Below are 21,664 nucleotides of genomic sequence, written 5' to 3'. Positions count from 1 at the left end.
CGAAAACCCTTAGCGATCCCTTATGTGTCAGGAGTATCGGAACAGTCGAGACCAGGGGTGCCCAATCCCAGTCCTCAAGAGCTACTGTCCTGCAGCTTTTAGATGCATCCCTACTCCAACACAGCTGAATCAAATGGTTTGATTACCTCTTCTGTATGCCACCAAGTTTGGCAAAGGCCTGATAACAAGCCATTCATTTGATTCAGGTGTGTCTGACCAAGGATGCATCTAAAAGCTGTAGGACGGTAGCTCTCGAGGACTGGGATTGGGCACCCCTGGTCGAGACACTTTTTTTTCTAAACACAGCGTCTCTGTGGCTTTTAAACCCCAAAACATGCTGCGCCAAAAATTGGTCCACCCCAAAGATTGGGTCCCCAGACACAAACAGAGTAATATAGTGTACGCTGTTAAGTGCCAGGATTGCCATGATTTATACATCGGGGAAACTAAACAACCTTTGGCAAAGCAGATGGCACAACACAGAAGTGTCAGGCTAGGACTCCGCAGTCTATTCACACCTACAGGCCACTCTTTCAGTCATGAGGATGTACACATCCTGCTCAGGGAGGAACTCTGGTTTGAGCAGATCATTGATCAATAACCACTGATCAATGATCAATGATGGTCTTTGATTAGTAGTCGTTGGATGATTGAGCATGCATCAAAACAAGAACAGTGATTGGTCAAACTGTGGTAGATGCAGCGAAATATTATTGGCTGTCACAATTCTTGGTAGTAGAGGAGGATGTGATTGGCCCAATCTTGGTTGAATCTTGGAAACGATAAGCAAAGCTATTGGCTCTTGTAAAAGCACGATATAAGAGACCAGTTCATTTACCATGCTGAGATATACCAAGATTTTGGGTAATAGCTTTTGAGAATCGCCTTGTTGGTGCTAAAATGCTATTTCATGCCTGTCAAACTGTGTTATCTTTGTAATTTCCTTGCAGATTCAGCTAAAGAAATGGGAGCAACAGAGGCTGCTAGTAACAAAGTTTCTCAAGATGTCAAGGCTATGAAAGGAAACAGCAGCTTGTGGGCTCTAAAGAGGGAACCCAAGCAGGACAATTTATAATTTAAAGGTTATTTTGAATTGGTTTGAGAAAGACAAGAGATGCTTTCAACATTGGAGGCTCAGGGAAACCAGTCAGACTACTTGGGAGGGCAGCTTTGGAAAAGAGGAAAGGGGAATTAGTGCAGCCCAACTTCTGAGCCAATGATTGCTTAAAGGTGCAGACAAGGATTTTTACTTGGCAGCAGCATGGAGGATACAACTGGGGAGGCCACTGGTCAGGTTTCTGCAGGGAGTTTGCGCCATTAGAGGTTGGACAGGCAGGTGACACACTGAGGTGAGTTCTCCGTCTTCTAGATGAAGCAGAGCAGCCTAATGGAAACATGTAAGTGGATCTTGCAAACACAGTGTTTTTCATTCAGACAGGAATCAACAAAGAACAAGACAACCAGGATATTAGCACAGAGAGAACCTGGAGAGACACCAATGTCAAAGCTAATGCCGAAGAATAACTTTGAAAGACTTTTAGAAAGCCTGGAATAATATTTATTAATCTAACAGTAGTAACTATTGCTCAAGACCATTCTAATGTCTGGCTAATTTAAAGATAAAGAAATGATCTGATCAGTGGGAATCTTAAACAACGTTAATGTTGTAATGACAGTACAAATAATACCGCTGCTTGATTCCATTGTATATAATAAATCTTTAAAAACTTGTTGTAATAGCATGCTCAGGTAGTGATGGATGTTTGTAGCTTGTAAAACAACATTGGCACCTTTCCAGCATCTTTTTATCCACATTTCACCTTCACCTTCATCACCAAAGTGATACATTAGTTTTAGCTGCCGATTTAGAAGGCGGGACTAGTCTGTGTGGTTAGACACTGATTGGTTAATTTAGTTGAGCTAGCGAAAGATGGTGAAGATAAACCAGTAACATTAGTTTGCCTTTGGGAGTGTAGTTACCTGGTTTATTGTTGTGGTGGGCACTCCGTGAGGAAATGGAACTAGTGGGGTTTTTTTTCTGTTTTGTCCGATTAGCCTGTTCTTAAGAAGAGGATTAGGACCACTAGAAAGACAAAAAAAAAAGTAGTCACATCTTTCTTTTTTTTCTTTTCCAGAATTCAGAGAAAAAAGTCTGACTTTTTCACAGAATTCTGACTTTAATCTCAGAAATCTCACTTTTTCCCTCAGAATTCTGCCTTTTCTTCTCAGAATTCTAATCTCAGAATTCTGAGATTAATTTTAGAATTCTCAGAATTAATCTCGGAATTTTTTTTCTCAGAATTCTGAGATTAAAGTCAGAATTTTGACTTTTGTCTCGGAATTCTGACTTTTTTCTCAGAATTCTAATCTCAGCATTCCGAGATTAATCTCAAAATTGGTGTCTTTTTCTCAGAATTCAGAGAAAATTCAGAAAAGTCAGTATATTGAGAAAAAAGTGTGTTGGACAATTAGCTTGAAGCGTCCTGCCACGTTATTTGTATAAAATTCAACAGCGACATCTGCTGACCAACGGAGCCTTTTACGGGAAGAGAAGACGCGTGATACGCTCAGGCTAATGAATTGCAAGTGTGCACTTACAACGTCACGTGGGCCAGTGGCGCAATGGATAACGCGTCTGACTACGGATCAGAAGATTCTAGGTTCGACTCCTGGCTGGCTCGTCGCATTTTTAAGCCTCTTTAACTATAAGGTGTATAGAGTTAAATGCTGGATGACTTGCCAGAGATGTATACTTCCGAGAAATATTGAGTGTATTGATTATATTGTTTGGTAGTCACCAAAAGAATAAAGAGACAGGCTTGTTGCCTGAACTTGCTGGAATTTCTAGAAACATTTGACCATTTAAATGTGGTACTAAGAATCAAAATCAATTTTCTTGGCAGCAAGTACAGCTTCAGTTCAGTTTGGTAGTCTGGGGGAAGATAAAGTTTCTTGGATAAACACAGATAAGTATTATTGTTATAACTACTAGAGGTTGTGTGAGAACCATCACAATACCTAGGATCTCGTGAAGATGGTGCACGTAATTCGTTCTACGGAAGCGAAAGTAAAACAAGGAAGCTTTCATAAGCTTACATATGAGGAGAGTGGAAAAGATCGAGCCAGCCAGGAGTCGAACCTAGAATCTTCTGATCCGTAGTCAGACGCGTTATCCATTGCGCCACTGGCCCACGACAACGTTACTTTTCGAGCAATGCCTACTTCACACCAATGTAGGTCTTTGCAGTCGAGGTTTATTCGTTCTTTTTATAAGTATAATATTAAAAAGAACAATAATTTTAAATGAATAAATAGTAGTAGTTACAACTTAAGAAGAAAAAACTCGGCCTAGTCGTTTCTCTCTATGCCAGCAGGTGACGCCATCGGGCTTATTTTCAGAGCTAGTGAACACGGTGCCTAAACAAATCAGAAGATCACAGGATCGACTTCTTGTTACGTTTTTTTTTTTAGCCAGCCAGTCTACCTGCGCCTAAAGAGAAAGTGTGTAGACTAGGGGCTTCCAACTCCAGTTCTCGAAACCTACTGTCCTGCAGCTTTTAGATGCATCCTTGTTCCAAAACACCTCAATCAAATGAATTGCTTGTTACCAGACCTTTGCCAAACTTGTTGGCATGCTGAAGAGGTAATTCAACCATTTATTTCACCTGTGTTGGAGTAGGGATGCGTCTAAAAGCTCCAGGACAGAAGCTCTCGAGAAGTGGAGTTAGAGACCCCTGTTGTAGACTATCATTGCAGAAAAGAACATGGCAGAGGCTGCAGTGGTCCTCAGGACTAATACTGAGGAGGACATAATCAGCATCTATGCTGAATGGATATCAGCCAGTGTTCAAGAAATTACACTGTTAGCCTGTTAGTCATCTTAATATAATTAATCAGTAATAAATAATACATTACGACAGTGAAAAAGCAATAAGAGACGCTTGTTAAAGGGTCTGCAATAGCAATTTAATAGTCTAAATCAAATTTGGCTTGTTGTATTTTATTAATTAAATATTTCCTTTACAACAATCAAACAGAACATACAAATGTTTCTCTTCATCTACAGTTGGTTACAAAATAAGGACTGCAAATGTCAAGCAAGCAAGTATTAAGTTAGTATATGAATAAAATATGGATGGCAAAAAGTATCAAACCGAAAATGTTCTGGAAGAGAAATAACTATTTAAAGGGGAATTGCCCAAAAATAAAACAGACAAATGATTATAGGGCTACAGTATATATAAATATTTATAAAAAAAATTATGCAATGATCTACAGTTCTAATACCAGCATTCTCATAGGTGCATAGAAAACTCACTTTTATTTCTCCATGTGCTTAGAACAGACTAACAGTATAACCAAGTCTCTCACTTGATAAAACACATTTGGGAAATTATTTTGAAGGATCCTGTAAATTAGCTTTAATTTCAGTGGTCACTGGGACATTTAAATGAAAAACAAACAAACAAACAAAAAAAGCCCATTGATTTAAATGTTAGCAGGATTTATCCCAAAATAAGGGTTAAAAAAAAAACTTCCCCCTCAGTTATACTTCCACTGTAATCTTTGATTTTGCCAAATTATTCCATAGATTCCAATTCAGGATTCTTTCAGTGCCGTGATGCCCGTCTCTTATACCCCTGGAATTAAGTATTGTTTTATGCTCATGTGACACAGATGTGTATAAGTTATTGTATGATGTAACTAAATGTTGAAATTAACAGCAGAAGTGTGGAGGCAAAGTTGAAGGCACACAGTCTAGAATTTTTACACAACCAAGGCATTTCATATTTACACAAAGAAAATTTATAATATGACAGCACTTCTGGAAAGTCTGTATGCAATGCTTCATTTGAAGTAGAGTTTGGTGCATTGCAGTACTTCATTATTGGATTCTGCATAAAGGACACGTCACTGACATTCCTGTCAATATACATATCAAACTATATTTCAGGACGTCTCAATCCTTTACAACAAGAATTGCAAATAAATTCCCGAAGTCCATATTTTGCAGTTCCTTCTTTGATCCATCAGGTGTCTCCCACCACCTGGAGCGCTGTTAGTAGGAGGCGGCAGCGACTGAAGAGGAGCGGCCAGGCTGGATGTGCTTCAGGTGGCAGGAGTGGCAGAGAAGGTGGCCGTTCAGCGGGTAACAGCGGTGACCTTCCTCATCGTTCAGTTCCATCTTACAGTCCTGCACAGCATAAAGCAGGAACATGGCTGAGACATGTCTACTGAGTGAGCTTCGGCAGATAGAACAGTGGACAAAGGGTGTGATTGTTGCTCTGTATTGATCTTGGAAGATTTGACAGCAATAATGGCTCTGGTCAACAGGGGTTCGCTTTTGTGCTGCAAGACTTCTTGAAAGAAATGTTTCTAACACTAAATTTTGTGCTCCCTTTTGAACAACCTGAAAGACTTGAAAATTAAAAAAAGCTGAGGAGAAACCATCCAGTAGTTACACAGAGGCACTTCTCACAGCTCAGTGATTATGAAAAAAAAAAAGCTGTCAATCATGTGAAAAAAAAAGGAAAAAACAAAAAAAAAAACAAGCACTTGAGAAAATGATCAGATGGTGATGATGAGGTGTTGTATACCTGCTCTGCATAATTACCAAGACTGTAATTAAGATCAGGGATCTACTCATTATAATTTCATTTAATGAGCTACTCAGAAAGCGACTGGCTAAGAGCCACTAAACACACACATTTTACATTTCGAGGTGTTTTTACTTACCTCACAGTGATAACAATCAACATGATAGTCTTTGTCCATGGATACTACTCGAATGGTTTCATCAGACCCCTGGAAAGAAAGAAAAAAAACAAAAAAAACAAAACACTGAAGGTAATCTCACTAGAAAATGCTCCACTCTCTCCTTCTGTTCAACTTCTCAGTTTGACAAAAGCTTCAAAAGATCGATAAGAAGCTTGAGGACATCAATGAAAGCCACGAGCTGAATGATCCGTAACTCCTCTGCATCAAAACTTTGGAGCTCAAGTGCTTGGCAATCATCTCTGAGTGTTGAGACATGATTGCCACTCGCTGCTCCAGTATCAGAGCAGTTTCATTCTATTTTGTGAATGTACTCAATTTATTTCTCCCTCCCATCAAACGATAACTCAGATGAGTCCTCACATTGTTTTGACCAGAAACTTGAACACAGCTCTGTGTTTGGGTCTTAACTTGAGCAGATAAGGATTTATAATCAAGTTCTTACTGAATGACAGTCCATGTGTAAAAACAGCTGATCATGCTCTACTCTTACAGTTTCTTAGTCATCTTGGCTTTTATGGTTCTTCTCACAGTCTTTGCCCTCCTGTGAACCTGAGCTAATCATTCTCTACAGTAAAGATAAAAATCCATTGCTTTATGATCATATCCTGTACACGGGTTCATATTTCAGCTGCAAATCACATATACTTATCTAGATACTCAGTAATTTTCTCAGCACCTATGTGCTATAACAGTCCAGCTTGCCTACAGTAACCACTGAGTGGATCTGAAGTTTAAATAAATATTTCAGATATTCTCCAGTCACCAGAGAAGTAAGGTATTTGAAGCTGCCATAGAGGAGTTAAAATGTCAGCGCTGCTTTTAACCAACAAAGCTGCGTCCTTATGGTGTAGAGATGAAGGTGTTTACTATGAACGGTGCCCAGTTTAGTCTGGCCAGTGGCCTTTATCGCATTTTATTTATTCTCTTTACTGTCTTTGCACTTCCAGGCATACAAGTCTCTCATACCATATTATGAATTACATTTTTAATAGAAAATTATATTTATTTTACTTGGATTTTTTTCTACCCAGATTAGTTTTTACCTTATTGAGATAGGCATTTTCTGTGTCATATTTTATTTGATTAAGCTACTTATTTAAGCTGCTTATTATACTGTATGGTTGTCTTTCACTTTTTTTTTTTTTTTTTTTAAACTGCTGTAACCAAAGAATTTCCCACCCTTTGTATAACTAAAATATATGTTATGTGGGTATAAAAACATGATTTGCGTTGTGCCAGTTTGGTATGGTAACTTTAATTAACATCTGCATATATAAAGGGATGAGTAGCCAACAGGACATCTTTTTTTTTTTTTTTTTTTTTTCACTTTTTTGATTTACAAATGAAAAAATATGCACAAAAGAGAGGATTGATAATTTATCAGCTAACATTAGCAAACTTAGTAAACAAGTTAGTAATGGGAGGAGTGATTTAAAAACGTCCTGCTGCATGTGACAGTTGTTGGTTTAAGTTTACAGACAGAGCAAAACAGTTTGTGTGTCACAGGCTGTAAACATGTTTGATTCTGCTGTGTGGTTGAGCATTTTTCAAGTGGCTGTTTGTGGAACTAAATGTTGACTTTGTTTTTGTTGATGGATTAATAACCACCTAATTTTTTTAAAGCCCAGGACAAAGTATTTTTTTAGTGTTTTCTTTTGAGAAAAGCTCGAAATGTTCAAATGCACATTGCTGATGTTACCCAAGTAAAGCAGCAGAGAAAACAAGGTGGCGGTAGCTTACCTCTGAGGGCAGGATTGGCTGGTTACAGGCAGCACATTTAGGTGCAAGGACCCTGGGAAAGTAAGATGGAAAGAGAAAGTTTTAAAGACTTTTTAAAACTGTACTGGAAAAAGAACTGTATTCACTAAAGTAAATGTAGTAACTAAATGAGCTGAATTAAAATGAACTCTATCCAGACTTTAAAGATCACAGTTCATATGCAGTGTCCCTTTCCCAGACGCTACCACCCCCCTCTCCTCTGTGCCTCCTGCTTCAACTAAGGAAATGCCAGCTCTGCAGATGTGCTGGCTTCACTTCACACACGTGATTCCCCAAATCCAAGAACGAGTAGAAAATTAAAGTGCAAACTGGATTCATTATTTCCACACACGTGGCAGGCACCTGGAAGTCTGAGGAAATAACAAAGGGTCTCTCAGTGTGGATGGGCATGACTGTGGCCAAAAGTCACATAGCTGTATACACAATAAGGCTTGTCTGATTTAATCAGCGTAGAGAACATTTGGGAGCTGCCAGGCAGAGATCGGCCACGTGCTCGGTTCTGCTGTACATGCAGTCCCAGCAGGAAAAAAAAAAAAGAAAAAAAGAACAGCTGGAACTGCAGAGCCGCTGTGGAGAGCGAGCCTTTACAGGTGCTGCACATTCAAATGTGATTGCAGTTTGTCAAAGTGGTTAACAGACACAAAGACACACATGTATGCGCACATAAAACCTTTCAGACCTCTACTTGTATTGCAGATTATGTCCAATAATGGGAAGAGCCATGGCTCTGTGCCACTATTCACACCTCTAACTGGACAGTGATATCTTTTTTCCTCCCTCCCCCTCTCTCGCCCCCTGCCAGAATAAACTTCTCATGTGTCTGCCACATGTGGCCGAGGGAAACTTAGTCAACCCGCGCAGGCCTTCTCAACCTGATCCCGCCATAGCGAACAAAGTTAAAGGGCTTTGCTGTGAGTTCAACTGGAATATGAAACCTGGACATGTTTTCCCAGCGTCACTTTAAACGAAATCCACCTCAGACAAATCCAGGTGCTCTTTCAACGACTGTGTAACAAGCGACACTCACCTGTGGTAGTCTTTGACACAGTAGATCCTATTTTCAGTGTCCACAGTGAAGGGCACTCCATCAAGGCTCTCGTTACAGATGACACAGCGGAAACAGCCTGGGTGGTACGACTTACCGAGGGCCTGCAGGATCTATGGAGAGGAATGAGTAAAACGCTTCATGTTTCTTGGTATTTTGAATGGTCATCATTTACACAAAAAACAAAAAAAAAAAAAAAAAAAAAAAAGGAGGGGGAGAGAGAGAGAGAGAGAGAGAGAGAATTTGGTGGGTTAACTGAGTCATCATCACAGCCCAGAATAGACGAAGACAAATAACTCAGCAAAATACAAGAAGCGACCTTATCTACCAAACAAATCACAAAGAATGACCCAATTTTAACACATTTTATTTACAGCAAGAAAAACTAAGAAATCTCCTTCACTCAGCCTACTGAATGGTTAACATATGCAGACTCGTGTCAACAGAAATACTTTACTTCCTGACTTGTGATGACATCATATCGTTTTTTTTTTTTTTTTTTTTAAACCCACAAGCCTGTGTGTCTGTGTTTGAGGAGACAGACTAAGACACAGAGCCAACGCTCTTTATTGAGTCATCATCCAGATGTGTGCACTGAATGCTCATTTAGGATGAGGTAACCACGTTTAGTGCCGAGATCACCAGACTCTGACACACAAAAAAAAAAAAAAAATCACACAGAAGCCCATTCAGCTGACGAGAGGAGCCCAACAGTTACCATGTCCATGATCAAGTGTCCGCAGGCGTTGCACTTGTCTGCAGACTGCTGGAAACCAGAATACTACAACAGAGAAAACAAATATGGTTCATTAACGGATTTTCTCACAATAGGACCCCTCAACAGCTCCACAGTGTCTACCCTAGGCCAAATCCCAGGCCATCTGGGCGGCTGAACTAAAACTATCTCTACAGTTTGTTGCAGCAACATTTCCTTTAGCGACATTTTTTCCGATTTAGTCACAAAGTCAGTGCAGTGTAGTTTGTTTCGAGTGTATTTAAGTATTTAAATAAATATTATGTAGGAAAATATCAGTGAGAACAGGGCACACCTACAGGCCTGGCAGAACACATATGCATATATTACCACTTCATACAGAGAGCAAAGCCGGAGCAAATTTATTTCAGTATAAATGTTGATTTTAATTGAGAAGCTAAGAGCTTTTGGTGGAAGGGCAATTACAGGAGGTTTTACACAGAGAGGGCTCCCGGGGTAAACAGACACAGGGCTGCTGAGAGAGCAAGAATGAGTTCGTAAAATACTTTTCACATGAACGCAACATGAACACCAGCTGTAAAACGCAGACAAAAAATTCATGACAAATTCTAACCGAGGCTTTTAATTGAGTTGAATGCATCCATGATTATGCACAGGGAACGTTCTCTCCATTTTTTGCAAAGTACATGTGGGAATACTCTGATGGTCCAATTGGCCTGACTGCCCTCAAACCCATCAGCAGTAGGAAAACAGTTTCTCCAGTAACAGACCTCTTTCCAGTCTCACCTTAAGGAAGTTATTCACACTGAATACTGGAAATTCTCTAAAGTGTGTCAGAAGGTTATGTCTCTGATTGCCATTTGCATTCAAGTTGAAGCTGCAGAGTTTTCAATGATCATGGGTTGGATCAAGGAACAATGCACCCCCCCCTCAGCTCTTTGAGCTGCTCCCTTATTCACAAGGGGTCGCCACAGTGGAGGGATATTTGATTTGGCAGAGATTTTTATGCCGGACGCCCTTCCTGATGCAATGCTCCCTGGGACATTTGTCTCCTTCTGGTCTTGAACTGGCGATCTTGCGCACAAATGGTGGGAACCTATGATTTCTGGTATTTTAGGCAAATCACAAAGTTATCTGATTTTAGAAATGAGCCATGATAGAAGGATACTGATTGGCATCTAAACTAAATCTAATGCTTTTTTTTGCATTTTTAAATCCCAGTGATAGTTACCAGACCATATAATCCAGTTAAAGAACACTAAATATTGACTCTTTATCGACTGCTCACCAGGAAGTCTTCTTCACAGAAAACCTTCCCTCCAACATAGTAGAAAGCTTTCCCTCTCAATCGTCGACCTGCAGAAACAGAGAGAACAGTCTATTAGCATCATTTCCCTCTTCAAAGTTGTCCACAGCTTTGACTAACAAAAACGTGTTATTCCCTCTTACTGAAATATGAATATTAGGCAGTTTAGAAGAGGCTTGAAAAGATAACTCAACGACAGAAAGTTGAACTGTCATACTGGAAAGTCTTACATGAGCCACGAGCTTCATCTCAGAAAATAGTTACACCACGACTGAGGCATTAAGAATGTAGTGATTAATTACAGCTATTCAAAAGGTAATGGGCCCTCTTGCAGTATTCATTACGTCCTGCTGAATTCCAAGCAGATTAATCAAATAAAGGGATTCACAGTGTCTTGGTGTCTTAATATAACACTACTGTGGCACAGAGCAGGCTACAATCAGGCAAGGAACACATCTGGATCTAACGCGTGCAGATAAAGGGCTCATTAAATCTAATTATTGGACAGGTAAACAGATTAAAGAGTGCCCTGTTGAATTTCATGGACACCATAGGCCAAATCCTCCAATAATGCACTGCTCTTCTTTGTTCCTATCTGATCTCCTTCCACATACTGGGTATGCTTACTTTTTGTCAAAACACGTGTACCAAGCCCTTGTGCGCTTCACATAGCTACGCCTGCCCAGGTCCCACAGGAAGAGAGAACATTCCTCGGATTTTCAAAGTGGGGAGATGAGGGAGGGGACAGCAGAGGAGAGGGGAGGGGTTCACCTTAGTGAACCGCGGTCTTCTTTATCTCTCAGGCTCCATCCCACAATCTGTTTACTTTGTTTTTTGTAACCAGTCTACTTGTTCCAGGAGTAAGATCCACATCCTAACCTATACCAGTTAACAAACAAAAAAAAAAAAAGAAAAAAAAAAAAAGCCTTTTCATGATAGAATAAGTACTGGGGCTTTTTTCTCTGCAAATGATTTCTCATTGCCTCATCTTTCAGCTAATTGTTTGACGATTTAAAGTCATAACTGGACTGTTTGGAAGCAATGAGCCTGAATAAAAAGTAAAATTAGATCAAACTAAACCATGAAACCTCATGATTCCTATTTTTCACTGGGTAGCACATTAACTTCTGCAGGAATTTACAATTTCATTATCTCGTTTTAACAGAGTAAAAATGATCACGCATTACCAAAGTCTCGCCTAGACTACCTAAAGAAGAGCAAAGTCATTCTGATCAGACCAAGGTGGGGAACTGGCCGTGAGTAATTACTGATAGTCTTGGAACTGTGTCCCTAAAGGAAAAAGGGAAGGATGAAGGGGATGAAAGTGAATTATGGACCATTCCTCTTCTTCACATTCTTCTTCTTTTTTTTTTTTAAGTGAGTCACAGAGGGAAGGCTTTGCACAAAGATAAGAGCTTAATTAAAGTCAGGAGTCAGCAGTGACGGTTTGAAAAGCACAAGAAACGACGACTACGGTGCTTTCATAAAAATGTAAAACACCTGAGGGACAGAGCCAAAACACAGGGCCGGGTTCTAATTAAGCAAATCTATGAATTCCCTCATGTGATCCCATTCAGAAAATGAGCAACTCATAATGACCCTGCCATGACTTCCCAATCAAGCCTCAACCTCAACGAATCAGGTCCTCAACTGTGACATGTCAAAGATTGTTCTCACCTTAAAATCATTTCCCGTTCTATGAAATCACTGATGTACTTTTAATTTACAAAGAAAATGAATATTTTTAAGACTTCTTTGAACTTCGGTTGTTTGGTTAAGACCCTGAAAATGTAGCCTCCAGATGTTAACATACCAGCAGACTGGAGGACCAATAGGATCCTGGCCTGTATCCTCCAGAGCCTGCAGACTGACTTGTATTATGGGCTGATATCGAGAAAGCAGAATCTGTTTATCACTGTTTGCTTCACTGCTGCAGTTCTAGGCTATTATAGTAAAATAAATGTAAAAACCAAACCACAACAACCACAATTTCCTTTTTATTTCCATCAAGATTAACTCTACAGATGCAAGTCTTCCTGAGTGTCTCCAAGCATATAAATTTAAGAAGCTGTTTTAAATTTTTTTTCCTTCTGAATTACACTTTTTTTGTTTTTGTTTTTTTTACATTTCCACAGACCATCTGAGAAGTAAAACTTGGGCTTTTTCTCTCCAACTGAAACTGTGTTTTTACCTTTAAATGTCTGTAAACAGTAAATGATTAAACTAGAAGGAAGACCCCTGCAGCGAAGTGCTGAATCTCAGACGTGCAGCCTGAGCTCTCTTGGCCACCAGGAATGTCCGCCTGCCTTTTACAGTCACCTGGGGGGGGTGTTTGTGTGTGTGTGTGTGTGTGTGTGTGTGTGTGTGTGTGTGTGTGTGTGTGTGTGTGTGTGTGTGTGTGTGTGTGTGTGTGTGTGTGTGTGGTGGACTGAAAGCCTGGAAGGAGGTTCATGGTCATAAAATCTTATGCAACTCAACACATGTAGCAGTTATGCTGACATACACATTTTGGAGACCAGAGGACCAAAAAAAAAAAAAAAAAAAAAAAGGGCAATGCTTAATACATGAGCACTGAGTAGTTGACTCTATTATGCAGCAAGTATTACATATGCATGTGTATCTTTCGTTATGTTCCTGTGTGCTGGCTCTGTATTGCGTGGTGAATGGTCTCCCTGTCTCACACTGTACTCCCAGCTAACACAACAGCACCTACTGTCCTTCTGGAGCTGGGCCTACAGAGGGCCCCCATGCCTGCATTCCTCCCCAGATGAGATGCTTTCCCCTGGGGCCGCTCGGAGCAAACACAACCCTAATGCCCTCGCTTGTAACAAGCCATGAGAGGTATGTGCTGTGTAAACTTTCTCCCACCACTTCAGGAATCAGCTACACTCTGAGCCACCAAGTAAACCCTTAGAGACATGCAGTCCTTTCCGTTAATCGTCTTCATGCCTGAATGAGCACCGTTGTCACTTCTTACTAGTATAAATGCTACTAGGTACAGCTATATTAGGACTGTGCCCATCTCTCTTACTTACTTTGAAACGCTCAGTTCCTTAAAAACATGATTTGTTATATTTTAACACATTAACAGGTACAGAAAAATCTTATCTCATGGACTGTTTCTAATTTGCAACTTGCGTTCGTTTCTGATGCATTTTTTGCATTACTATAATTCCTCTAGCTAAAAGCTCACTCTGTGGCAAGGGCAGCTCCTTTAAATCCATACTGTTACATACATGTCTGAAAGAACATAAAAATTAATGAGATCCATATTTGAAATCAGGACTACAAGATACTGCTAAACCCAGCAATATTATGCATCTCTTATTATAATTCAGCTACACCATTTTCCTCACAAACAAACATGACGGAGGGTAAAGGCAAATAGAGGTGTTAATTACACATTTGAGTGTATAACCAGAAAGGTCAGAGGTGGTGCAGAATAATGAGCCTTGGCAGAGATCTCCAGAGTGCCACAAATACCCTGCATACCCATGATCTGATAATTGGGACAGAGATTTTAATTGGTTGAAGCCATGAGTGAGGTCATGCTTTAGTGGGGGAAGGAGATTAACATCTAGCTACAGGTCAACCATAAACCATATGTAATAGGTCAAAAGCGACAAAGTAAACTAAACCCTTTAAACATTATTTAGCACAACGTTGATAGAGTCCACAAGATCTATAAGTGTGGTCGTTCCCCACTTTTCATTTAAACTCAAAGTTGAAAAACTGCATTTGCCCCCGGCAAGTAATATTTAAAGAAACACACAAACAAATGAGAGATTTGGTCTTTGAAGTCGATGCCAAAGCATCTTTGAACAAATAAACCCTGTAGCCAACCGGTCCAGTGTGAAACAAGCCACTCTTGTTTCCGTCCATGTGCCACAAAGCACACATCCCTCCCAAGTGTGGATGTGGGTTTAAGAGTTGAACTCCTTAAAAAGACTCGGAGAGACACTAAGTATTATTCAAAAAGCTAGCTTGTTGAAAGACAGATGAATTAGGCAGGCAAAAAGACTTTTAGTATGCCTTTGTCTGGGCTGATCGAGTGACTGGCACACCCAGAAACCAAACACTAGCAGCAGAGGACAGTAATCCCTAAATAATTGCATGTTTTTGCTTGGGGGGAGTGAATGAGCGAAGAAGAAGGTACCACTTTGATTCAAGAGTAGAGCTTCTTTGGCAGCCTGTTAGTTAGGAGGTGACAGCAGCTTTATGTATGGAGAAAAGTGTTTAAATGGGAGCAAAAGTGAGAGTATGCGGTGCACGGGAGTTTGTGTGTACTTACTACAGGCGCTGCAAGTGAAGCAGTTGTCGTGGTAGAGGCTACCCATAGCCTGGCAGGCTTGATTGGCTCCATACACTGCCTTATTACACTTCACACACAGTCCTGGAACAGAACACAGACAAGAAGACACACATTTAACCAACATGGCTGTCGCGGTTCAGGTTAATTCATGTTACTACAGCACAAGATATTAATTTCAAATACAAAAACAAAAGGTTATTTCATCAGTTTCTGGAGAGAGGGAAGAGAAAACTTCAGGAAGCTGGTTTAGACTGAAAGGGGAAACACATCAGTATTTGCTTATTTGACTTGGCTTGAAGACTTAGAAGTCTATTAATAAAAGAGCTGATAAGAATCAGAGCAGTCCTACTTTTACAGCATACACAGTTAATGTGGCCCAATATCAAGACATGGGAGTGTAGTTAATATTTATACACACTCACGTCCAAGTCGCTGTTATTTTTTCTCTCTCTCTCCCTCTCTCTCTCTCTCTCGTTGGGTGAAGATTACTATTTCTGTCCTTTCAAAAAGCCAGTCACATGATGGCACGCCAGGAACATTACATAACTTCTTTGACTCTGGACAGCTCCTGAGCAACACAAGGTTACCGTGTGATCAATATGCAACTATTTATACCGAGAGCTGCATGAGGATTGAGAGACTTTCCAGAGAACCCTCCTCTGAGCAGAAACAGTAGGACATGGTATAATAAGGCAAACTGACATATGGACCGCCATCGCTGCTGACTGATGGGCTGTTAAATCAATCACCTACAGTGAGATATGACTACCTAATTGTTAAAACAGAATGGGCGATGACACCGATGGAGGATGAAAGTGAGAGCTCGAGTTTCTCTTTTAGTGAGGGGGAAGTTAAGTAAAGGCAGGCATGAGATTATTTGCGTGTGTTTTTATAGAAAAACTCCCCAGAGACTGAGAAATGGAGCTCAGCAGAAGAGAGTGTTACAGCCCAGCCCAGCCCAACCTAACACAGCTCAGCTCCTCCAACACTGACAAAGAAACTTCTGTTTCCATTGTATCCAACACTCATCATATGACTGTGTCCTCCACAAACATGCTGTTACATTTAATAGCCCTCATCAAATGATTCTCAAAACAGACTTCCAGTAATACAGTTTGGCTATATATAAATATATTTATAATTCAGCTAAACCTCTCCTGATGCCACCACAGAGTGCACATGATCAGGAGCCCCACTGGCTGGAAAGAAGATTTAGAGATGACAGAGGGATATTATTAGAAAGCCAAAGAATGTTGCTCTTATGTAAGCTTTTTGTTTACATGAAAACATGATAAAGCAGTCATACGAAGACAAATATACCAAATTGAATAAGTCAAGATCAAATCTCAAGTCTTCTTTAAAAAAAGAAAAAAGAAAAAAAAAAAGAAAACACACACACAACAGAAAAAAAGGGTACAAAAACAGTACAGAACACTTTTCTTTTTACGTTTGATTTGTATGCACTACAAGGGAAAAGAGGCTAAAAGTATAGTGTCACTTTATTTTCCTGTTTTAAAACTTAAAAAAAAAAAAAAAACCCAACCAAACTAAAAAACCCACTTCCATCTCTCAGTGGATGGTTAAGCCACTGTTACTCACTGTTGCAGTTTGTGCTTCAATCACTTTAACATGAGTCAGAACGCCTACATTAACTTAGATGAACACATCCACCACATGAACTCTATAAAAGACACACGCATGAATGCAATACTTTCTAATCAGCTCACACATACACATCACACCCAGAAGTGACAAGTGACACAGCATACCAACTTCTGCCAGTTACTGTAGCACATATACACACGCATGCACACAGATAAAACCATGCAGATGTGAGCATGGGAGCACATCACGTTCACATACTTGATAAAAAATAAAATAAATAAATCAGCCTCCAAAAGGCCTGCCAGAGCAGAAGCCAAGAATCCCTGGGAAGAGTTAAGATGAAGCTTTCCACTCAACAGCCAGATGGGATAAATTAATCCTCCATCTTAACGCAACACTAAAACTCTCCACTGGATGCATGTGTATGTGAAAGTTAGAGGAAGAGGCCAGGCAGAACTCTGGGATGTCGCTTCTTTCTTGAAAGAACTCCTCCATAAATCTAACATCCTCTCAAGTTCTTGCAGCCAAGGACAAAGCTGCATCCACAAACCTGTCCCTAAATTTCTCAGACTGTCTGCTCATCCATTCAAGCTGCACCACAGGCACCCCTAAACTCGTCTGGGACACCCCCCGCCCCTCCTCTTTGTATCTCAAGACCTCATTTCTGAAATTCCTCACTCTCTTCCTTCAGACATTCCTCAGTGTTCCCTTGGTGCAGCCATTGGCAATGAACTCATTTTCCCAGAACCTCCAACTGCAGTTAATGCCAATCAGCACGGTATGCAAACGACGTAGCCCAATATATGCAGGCATCTATCAGTAACTTCCTAGGCGTCCATATATGTGGACATCACATTTTGGGTTGTCCAGACCAAAATACAAAATTTTGCTCTACAAGGGCCTGATATCCACTTTCGAGGGCATTATACTGCCATTGTCCTATCGAAATTTAAAGCGAATGTCCTCATATGTGGATCTCATTTTCCACAGAAACAAAAATCAGGTAAGAAAATAAAATAAAATTTAAAAAAAATCCAAAAAAAAAAAAATCCAAAAAAAAAAAAAAAAAAAAAAAAAAAATCACATAAGTCTGTTTTTACATTCATCAGATCCCAATCAGCCCAAATAGCAAAAAGGGATTAAAAATGCATGCCATGAAAGAGTTCGGGTCTTAGGAGGTTAATATTCAAAAACTACTACAAACGATTTACAAATGAAAACATTAAAAGAGCTCAAAAGAAGGATTTTTCTGGAGAAACTTAAGCATGTAAAAAATAGACACTACACTAGTTCCCCCCCCCCCACCACCACCTCTGGTATAAGTGATGACTCAGAGAATGAGCCATGGTCTGGTGGGAAACTCCATATAGGAACTGTGTGGGCTATGTAGGACAGTGTGTGAGAAAATAAAGGCATATATAGCATCATTTTAAAATCTTCAACCCCGGCCTGTTGCACACCATGCTCTCCCACACATCCGTGTTGCGTTGGCTATTTGTGCACCTCATCAGTGACTGTGACGTATGCCAGAGGATCTTTCCTCACACACCAATATAAGCACGTTTGTGGGGGGGGGGCAGAGGAAGGCGAATTACATCTGTGACATCCAGCAGGAAATTCCTAAAGCAAGGATTCATGGGTGGGCTCCATGTGCGTGTGTCGGGGTCTCCTACTCTCTCCCTCCCCACTATGTTTCTCTCTCGAATCCTATTTTCAAAGCTGACTTTGGCTTTGAACACCTGAGGATCTGCATCTGTGATTACAGCCTATCAGCTGATCTCAAAGGCAAGCATCTGTTTTTGTATTTTGTTTTTCTCCCCAGCATGTATTCATCTTCTGATAGCACCTGCAGTCTGGAGAGAGCAGCTTCAGTGCTGCATGCACCAACAGAAAACCAGAATATGCAGTTTTTCTTTCCAAACTCAACAAGTTGAGAGCAGTGGCTTGTTTGTTCTTCATATGACCCCAAATTCTAACATTTACAGTCACAGTGATCAACTTAAACCAAAGCAATCTCATAACCTCCTTGGTTTGTCTATTTGTTAAATTGTTAGCAGTAATTACTCAAATGTTGACAGATCTATCTAAAAATTTTCCAGAGATGGAGCTGGAGATCTGGGAATTTCTTTTAAGTGCTCATATATTGACAAATTTATATCAAACTGAATGGGAGACATTGTAGTCTTTCATGTGCTTGAGTTTGGTGCATGCACTAACCTGACAGCTTGCTTACACTAAGCGCAATTTTAAAAAAAAATGTGCAAGCACAGGTCTGTGTCAGTGACATCATTCTAGTGTCAATCAAACAAACCGGATGTGGGAGGAGCATCAATACAATTACAAACCTAATGCCCCACAGATCCAAAGTGATAAAGCTCTAAGTACAGAGTTAAGTGCCTCAATAGTAATCAATTACATCCCTGAGATGAGATAAGAGGGTAACAGTCTTCTTTCTGGCCTCTGACATTCTTTTACTGCCAAAGGGTTTGTTGTGGGTAGGCAATTAAGCAATTACATGAGACATGACAAATTAGAAAATTATTCTGTCTGCATTCCACAGCGGAAAAGGGGGAAAGGACCACCACAGCATCGTTAGACGTGCAGTTTCACAGACAAAACAAACAAACAAACAAAACTGTTGGCATGTATTCATGTCACCGAAAAAGAAACACACAAGACCTGCGTCTGCAACAGAAATCCACAACAGAAGGATTACAAAAGCTGACAAAGGGTACATGTGTCAATGAATGAAGCAAGTGACCAACTTGCCTCATTCACTGGCACATGTAGCCTTTGTTGTTCTTCTGTTCTGGGTTTCACATGTCTCATGTTGGTTTATGTTTTGGACTGTGGTTTGGTGGTTCAGTTGCCCAACTGGCAGAAATCCCCTTGTTAATACTTGCAATCTGAATTCTTACCAAAGTAGTCAGCCTTTGGCTGGGCATCCATCTCTTTTTCCAGTCGCTTAGTGAGGGCTTCTAATTTTATTTCAGCTGCTGAAGGACTTTGTTCAGGTGGATGTGTGAGGACGGACTGACAGGGTAGCTGGACAGGCTTAGAGGAGCCCGGGACTTCAGTTTCAGCACTGGTGGTCTGTCCACAGGCAGGCATTTGGATCGGACCTTGACCCTGGATGATGCTTTTGGAGACACTGCTGAGGTTTACAGCAGAAGATGTCACCTGGGCTTTGGGCTGAGGCATTTCAGAAGTTGTAGAAAGGACAGAGGGGGCTGCCACAGGACCATTATGGCTGGCAGATGGTTTAGAAATTGGCGGTGGTGTGTAATGGGACACAGGCTTGGTGGAGGGCTGCTGCACATGCAATTCAGCTCCTCCTGTGAAGGCACTCAGAGGCAGGATAGGGGCCAGGTCTGGTTTTGCTGAGCCAGAGGGCTCTCCGACCCATCCTTTAACTGGCCCAGCAGGAGATGGTGGACTTCTATTGACAGGTGAAGAAATGGTCTGATTCTGCTGGGATGGAAGACTGTTGAAGGTAGAAGGTGCCTGGGATAGGTGCTGGGATGCACTGCCGCTCCCAGACCCAGACAAAGATGGGGCAGGCTGGCTGTCTCTGGATGGGGCCCAAGCAGGCGGCTGGCTCACTGGATGACGCGCATGAGAAGGGTTTCCAGAGCTAGGCGGGGAAGGGGTGGTATGCTGATATGAATGGGGCTCCAAGCGCTCCTTACTGTCGTAATTGTTTCCGTACTCGTAAGCCCTGCCGGTAGGAAGTTCAGACTGGATACCCGTGTGGTGTCTCTGGCCATCAAACTGTGCATACTGACTCCCAGCAGCGGCGCTCGGCACAGGGCCAGATAGTAGTGGGGGCTTCGCAGCAGCTTCACCCGGCTGTCTGTAACTGTTGATGGGCGGTCTGTCTTTGGTGTAATGCATGCTGCTGTGACCTCCGTTCATTTTAATGGTCTCGTTGTTTCTGGCCATCTCCTCCTGGTGTTTCTGCATGTGTATTTTAGTCATTTTAGAGGCAAAAACTCTCCTCGTCTCTTCAAAGTCGGGGTTATTTCCCGCATCCCTCCTCATTCGAAACAAGCCATCCCTGGATGCTTCATACATGTTTAGGTCCTCGATAAACTTGCTCGCCTCGAGCCCTAAATCCTCGTATTTATCCATTTTTAAAAAGGCGTATCGGCTCTGCTTCAGTAAAGTTACAAGTAGTTGTATCTAGCCTAGCTTAAACACAAATATCCGCAAACTGTACAGTCAGTAGTCCAACAGCTCGCAGTGTTGAGGGAAGAAAATAAACTTTTCCCCCCCGCCTGATATTTCCGACCTTTCCCCCGTCCTTTAAACAGTTCGAGCTCCACGTCCTCCTCGGTGAAACCGTCCGTCCGTGAAACTCAGCTCTGCCCCAAAGAAGCCGCCGTCCGTCTGGTTATAAATGTGAGCCGATCCCAGATCCGATACCCCCGGACGACCCCACAAACCGCCCCCTCCTCCTCCTGTTGCTGCTGCTGCTTTACAGCTTCATTCAAAAACTTTGTCTTTCGCACCTCTGAAAGAAAAACTACTAGAAAGCAGTCAAAAACAGCTGGACTGTGATTAACGTCGCCACGTTTAGCCCTTAGAAGTTAACCCAAACCGCCGGAGAACCGCTGGGGCACCGAGCCGTACGTGGCCGCCGGGTCGACAGTTGGGACTTAACGACGGAGCAGTTCGTTCCTTTAAAGGCACAGCGCTCAAATCAAGTAGGACAAGTACAAGTAAGATAAGAGCTTTCCCCCCACACACCAGCCATTAATCAGCGTTATTTTAAAATAGCTCAGCTCGTAGGCATCCATTCTGTTAACTGTTCCATACATCATGTGTCATCTTCAAAAATATCACCGAGTTGACTCAATTCCCGTTCTTCTTCGAGGAAAAAGATGAAAAAAAAAAACCATTCCACTTCCCTAACCTCCACTAACTTTTATTTTCATTGTTTCATTGTTCTTAAACTGGACGTTTTTTTTAAATTTATTTTTACATTTTATACCCTTATTGATAACTTCACATTTCCATGGAAGGACGTGTGTTATTGTTGCCTTTATTTAAACAGGCTACAGGGTGCAATTATAATCCTGACAATAGTGGGTTCACTGTTGAGGATAGAAAAAATGAAGACAA

At 41.1% G+C, this 21,664-nt stretch overlaps 1 protein-coding gene and 2 non-coding genes across 3 annotated transcripts; 1 reads left to right on the top strand and 2 right to left on the bottom strand.

The window, feature by feature from the left end:
* Positions 1 to 2,608: 2,608 nt before the first annotated feature.
* trnar-acg (transfer RNA arginine (anticodon ACG)) lies at positions 2,609 to 2,681 on the top strand. The gene has a single exon. It is a non-coding gene; the product is annotated as a tRNA-Arg (tRNA).
* A 437-nt stretch (positions 2,682 to 3,118) lies between these two features.
* Positions 3,119 to 3,191, bottom strand: trnar-acg (transfer RNA arginine (anticodon ACG)). Its single transcript has one exon. It is a non-coding gene; the product is annotated as a tRNA-Arg (tRNA).
* A 753-nt stretch (positions 3,192 to 3,944) lies between these two features.
* Positions 3,945 to 21,401, bottom strand: limd1a (LIM domains containing 1a). The gene is made up of 8 exons (XM_003452117.5): positions 19,459 to 21,401; positions 14,915 to 15,016; positions 10,606 to 10,673; positions 9,321 to 9,383; positions 8,585 to 8,715; positions 7,519 to 7,570; positions 5,737 to 5,805; positions 3,945 to 5,194 (listed from the first exon to the last, which is right to left on the bottom strand). The coding sequence occupies exons 1-8, from the start codon at positions 20,669 to 20,671 to the stop codon at positions 5,060 to 5,062; spliced, it is 1,833 nt and encodes a 610-aa protein (XP_003452165.1). The 5' UTR covers positions 20,672 to 21,401; the 3' UTR covers positions 3,945 to 5,059.
* Between the last annotated feature and the right edge of the window lie 263 nt (positions 21,402 to 21,664).

This window comes from Oreochromis niloticus, linkage group LG11 (genome assembly GCF_001858045.2).
Source record: "Oreochromis niloticus isolate F11D_XX linkage group LG11, O_niloticus_UMD_NMBU, whole genome shotgun sequence".
In the NCBI taxonomy this organism is placed as follows: domain Eukaryota; kingdom Metazoa; phylum Chordata; class Actinopteri; order Cichliformes; family Cichlidae; genus Oreochromis; species Oreochromis niloticus.
The sequence above is the reverse complement of the archived record's forward strand: the minus strand, read 5'-3'. Positions and strand labels throughout refer to the sequence as shown.

Excerpts from the sequence above, each read along its gene's own strand:
- limd1a (XM_003452117.5), bottom strand. The coding sequence starts at position 20,671 with ATGGATAAATACGAGGATTTAGGGCTCGAGGCGAGCAAGTTTATCGAG. Across the intron at positions 8,716-9,320 it reads GACACTTGATCATGGACATG|ATCCTGCAGGCCCTCGGTAA; the intron begins GTAACTGTTGGG and ends TCCTCTCCATAG. Across the intron at positions 7,571-8,584 it reads TGTGTCAAAGACTACCACAG|GGTCCTTGCACCTAAATGTG; the intron begins GTGAGTGTCGCT and ends TTACTTTCCCAG.